General features: G+C 41.3%; 1 protein-coding gene across 1 annotated transcript; it reads right to left on the reverse strand.

Annotated features, from left to right (window-relative positions):
- Positions 1-2,551: 2,551 nt before the first annotated feature.
- SARC_05090 (hypothetical protein) lies at positions 2,552-3,226 on the reverse strand (the record flags this gene model as incomplete). The annotated part of the gene is made up of 2 exons (XM_014301061.1): positions 2,552-2,862; positions 3,049-3,226. 2 exons carry the CDS (start codon positions 3,224-3,226, stop codon positions 2,552-2,554), a joined length of 489 nt encoding a protein of 162 aa, XP_014156536.1.
- Between the last annotated feature and the right edge of the window lie 726 nt (positions 3,227-3,952).

The raw sequence follows: 3,952 nt of genomic DNA on the forward strand, positions 1-3,952 counted from the left end.
TTATAAACTCGACCTGATTGCTGTTGGTATCTCAGTTCGACTTAAGTCGACTGATCTGTCCCTTGTATTTCTAGTTATTCCTGTGGTCTTGCCCATGTTGGGCCTGAAGTAGCTGATCGATACGCTTTTGCTTAATCGCAATTATATGTGCAAAATATGATACATCGTCAACATGATGCGCATCGTGGGTGATTTCCATTTTAATGGTATAATCATCGACCGATTTATTAAGTTCGGGCACCTCGTCAGAGTAGAAATCCTCTGCAGGCTGGTGTAATGCTGTGCGATCGAAGCGATCAAATTCGACATCGTTAACACGTTTACGGGGGTGTTTATTACCCCTTGTAAAGTCCATGGTCGAGGCCTTTCGGTGATCTGTACCTCGGATAGTAGTTGGTATTATAATCTTAGGTGATTCATGCGTCTGGATAACATACCCAGTTTTACGATTGTCATCCCAGTTGGGTAAAGGTGGTGGAGTATTTCTACCTACCTCTGGGTCTATAATACGCTCAAGGACGGGTGACTCACGGCCGGGTGTCAGAACAGGCAAGTAATTAGCCTGAAGTTCTGGTGGTAGTACCTCGTAAGGTATAGATACGCTGAGCACATCTGGATCATATGCCACAGGTTTAGCGCTCGAATCTTTACGCGTTTCGGGCGTAATTGCATGTCGACGTTTTGTCCACTTCTGTAGGGCTTCAGTAATTCCCGGAGAAACATGCTCGCGTAAGTGTGTGTATGTTTTCCTTATCTATACATTCGATCTACATGTTCAACAGTCATTTCATTCATAAGGGCAATTAACTGATTCTTAAGATCAGTGTTTTCAGTAATTAACTTACTTATGCGCGATGGTTCAGTGGTTTTGGTTTGAAACTTGAGCCTGCCCCCTCTTCTTATTCCAGTATAGGTACCTTCTGAGATTCGTCTTTGTCCCCTATAATTGGGGACTTTTCTGTTTGAGTTTCGTCAGAAGAATTGGTTGGGGCGTCTTGAGACGTGTCCCTTGTTTCACATCTTGGCTTTATAAATGCAAGCTTTAAAGTTGAAGCAATAGTTGGCCCTCGGGCTCTGTTTGTAGGAGTAGTCTCCTTAATCGGAGTGGCTATATCCTTATCCGAAGCATTTTCCTGTTGACTCTTATTGTTGGAGAAAAGTGCTTCGGCTACGGTGCGTTTAAACGTGTCGGCAGCGGCGGCGGTTGCTTTTGCGGCAGCAGTAACTGCTGCAGCGCTAGCGGCTTCTCTCTCCACCTTCTTACGTTCAGCTTTGCGTTTCTTTGCAGGTGTACTGTCTTTCTTTGTCATAATCTTAACTTATGACTTCAGTCTTTTTCACTTAAGGAATGACTATGCTTAGTTAAAATTTCGTGGTAGTTATCTACCTTTACGTTCAAGTAGTCTAAGTAATTAATACCTTTGCTAACTTTAAAATGTGTAAGATTCGGTCTATCAAGGCGATATTAACGCCTTAGGGTAATTAAACGCCTAGGTTAAGTCTAAGTATCGTGAAATTTGAAGTAAGTAAACGAAATGAGTCGTTTGGTAAAGTTAGGTATGCCTCGTGAAAACAGCAATACTCTGAGGGATTGTGAGGCTGAGACATTGCCTATATATAATTCTCTCAGTACTGTTTTCGCCGATGGGATTTTATTTAGTGTTTCGTTGTCGCTCGACCCTACCTGTGGCTATTGACGACGTAGTAGATACTAGCTGGTTAGGTTAGTAAAATTAACAGTCCAGTTCATCGGTATATATGTTGAGTATTACATCAATCTTAAGTCCTCGATTTTTGTATTTGTTTGATTTGATCTTTTCTTCTCTGTACGCAGTAGAAGATTCATTTCAGCAGCGCATGGGGGTTCTCGTAGCAGCCTCCTGTCTTTGTATGTAAGTGGATTGAACTGTGTCCGCACTTGCGTACACAATAAATCACGCCTTAGTTTTGTGTAATATTGTACTAACTCAATTAAGGGGTGATTGTCATTGACTTTGACGCCTTTAGACCTCTTTATCCAGCTGTTTGTGCCGTCTGTAGAACCTACGGAACATATCTCTACTAACCATTCGATCACTGCACGCACGTGTACACAATCAACATGATTGTGACACGGACTGAATGTTTTGAGTGCTGATGGCGTCAATCCTATTGGAAACAGCAAAATGATTCTTCCACTGAAATTTCTTATCTTCATCCAAGCAGTCCTTGAATGCATATGTGATTGATCATATATCACACACTTCTGTCCACTAAATTGTAGTCTCACTTCCTCTTCTACCTCCAACCTTGCAGCTAAAAGTGCCTTTGGAGACTCGGGTATGAGTTCCTTCTTAATGACTGATTTACGAGCAATCATATTGCATGTCAGATATTCGACTAGCTTTACTTTAGTCTCATAGGCCTTCGGGATGACAATGGACCTTTCTCTTGCATATTGTTTTAATTTGACAGCAATCCATGACTGAAAGTCGATCATATCAGCCTCAAAGTTGCACGACTCGTATAGTAATTGTGGTAAGCCGATCTTCTCACTCCAGACACATAGCCACTATGAGCCATTAACCCAGCAGAGTCTGTCGTGTTCATTCATCTGATAGATTGATGAAGATGTTTTGATTCTTATTTGTGATTCACTTAAATCCAATAGCCGCCTCTTCTGCTCGTGCACGTTGTCAAGGAAGGGTATGAAGCGATTCAATATCGTACTAAAGACGGGCTGACCCTTTGTCTGGAGTATACCCAACATCTCCTGCTCTATCTTTTGTTCGTTACCGTTACGGGCGAGTACTAAACCTTCGCGTATACTAGCGTTGGCCCCTTTGCTTTCCAATAGGTTACAAAGACCTCTAGGCTGCATGCCTGTATTATTGCAGTAGTCAGTTGTCATTAGAAGTGTTGCTAAAAGTATAACTCTGTCAAAACCAAGAGTGCGAACAGCTTCGAGAAAACCCCGTTGATTATGTGTGATTGTGCGACCGACATCATTAAGTATTGCTGATACCGCTTCTTAAGTGCAATATGATCTGTATAAAACCTTCGCACTACCTGTGCGCCAGCGTGAATCAACAACAAAATTATCGCATCCTAATACGACATAATCTGTATCGTAAGCAACAATATAATCCGCACCATCTTCAGCCTGTAGAGACGCAATTTGTTGCTCCGCTTCCTGCGGGGCAACAATATACTTCACACCCAAATCAATGCATAAAAACATCCGCATTTGCGCACATTCGATGTTATAAGCTCCAACAGCTTCCCTACATATTTTGACTTCGTCGAAGTCCTTTTTAGAAATAGTTCCTGCCATAAACGCATGCACTTTCTGTAGATGTTCCTTTCGATCTTGACTTCTTGCTACATTCACCAATTTTCCGTTGACTCTATATCCGTCGAATACGAGGACAACTTTAGTGCGACCGTTATCTGAAGATTGCAGCTTGTGGATTGACGATGCACATTGTTGTAGGAAACTAACATAACTGCGCTCTAATACAATCTCCGATGCATGCGTCTGCGCATGCGAATGTATCAAAAACTTGCGTCTACTACCACTGTTCCTATAAATCGCGAGATTGGTACTACGACTAGGAGGGGTTCTATCAAAGGTTTAAGGCCAACTACACCCATACTATCACCTGTAAGGGATCGCTATAAAGCTATGTAAATACACGTGTATGCGTGAAATAGGCTTAAGAACACGATATTGTAGAAATACGGCCTCCGGTCAGTCTAAAATATCAAGATCAATTGAGATAATACATTGGTTTTTATTTGTATTTTAAATAATTTAATACAAGCTCTTTTTCCAATATTTCCAAAGTGTTCTAAATGCACTTTGATGGCTCCAATAGCCTGAGTATTTGGTATGACTCATCTACTTGGACCTATTTGAGACATTAGTAGATGTAGGATATTATAAACTAAATTTTATAATCTCCGAACTATA

Source organism: Sphaeroforma arctica, assembly GCF_001186125.1.
Source record: "Sphaeroforma arctica JP610 unplaced genomic scaffold supercont1.312, whole genome shotgun sequence".
NCBI classification, from domain to species: domain Eukaryota; class Ichthyosporea; order Ichthyophonida; genus Sphaeroforma; species Sphaeroforma arctica.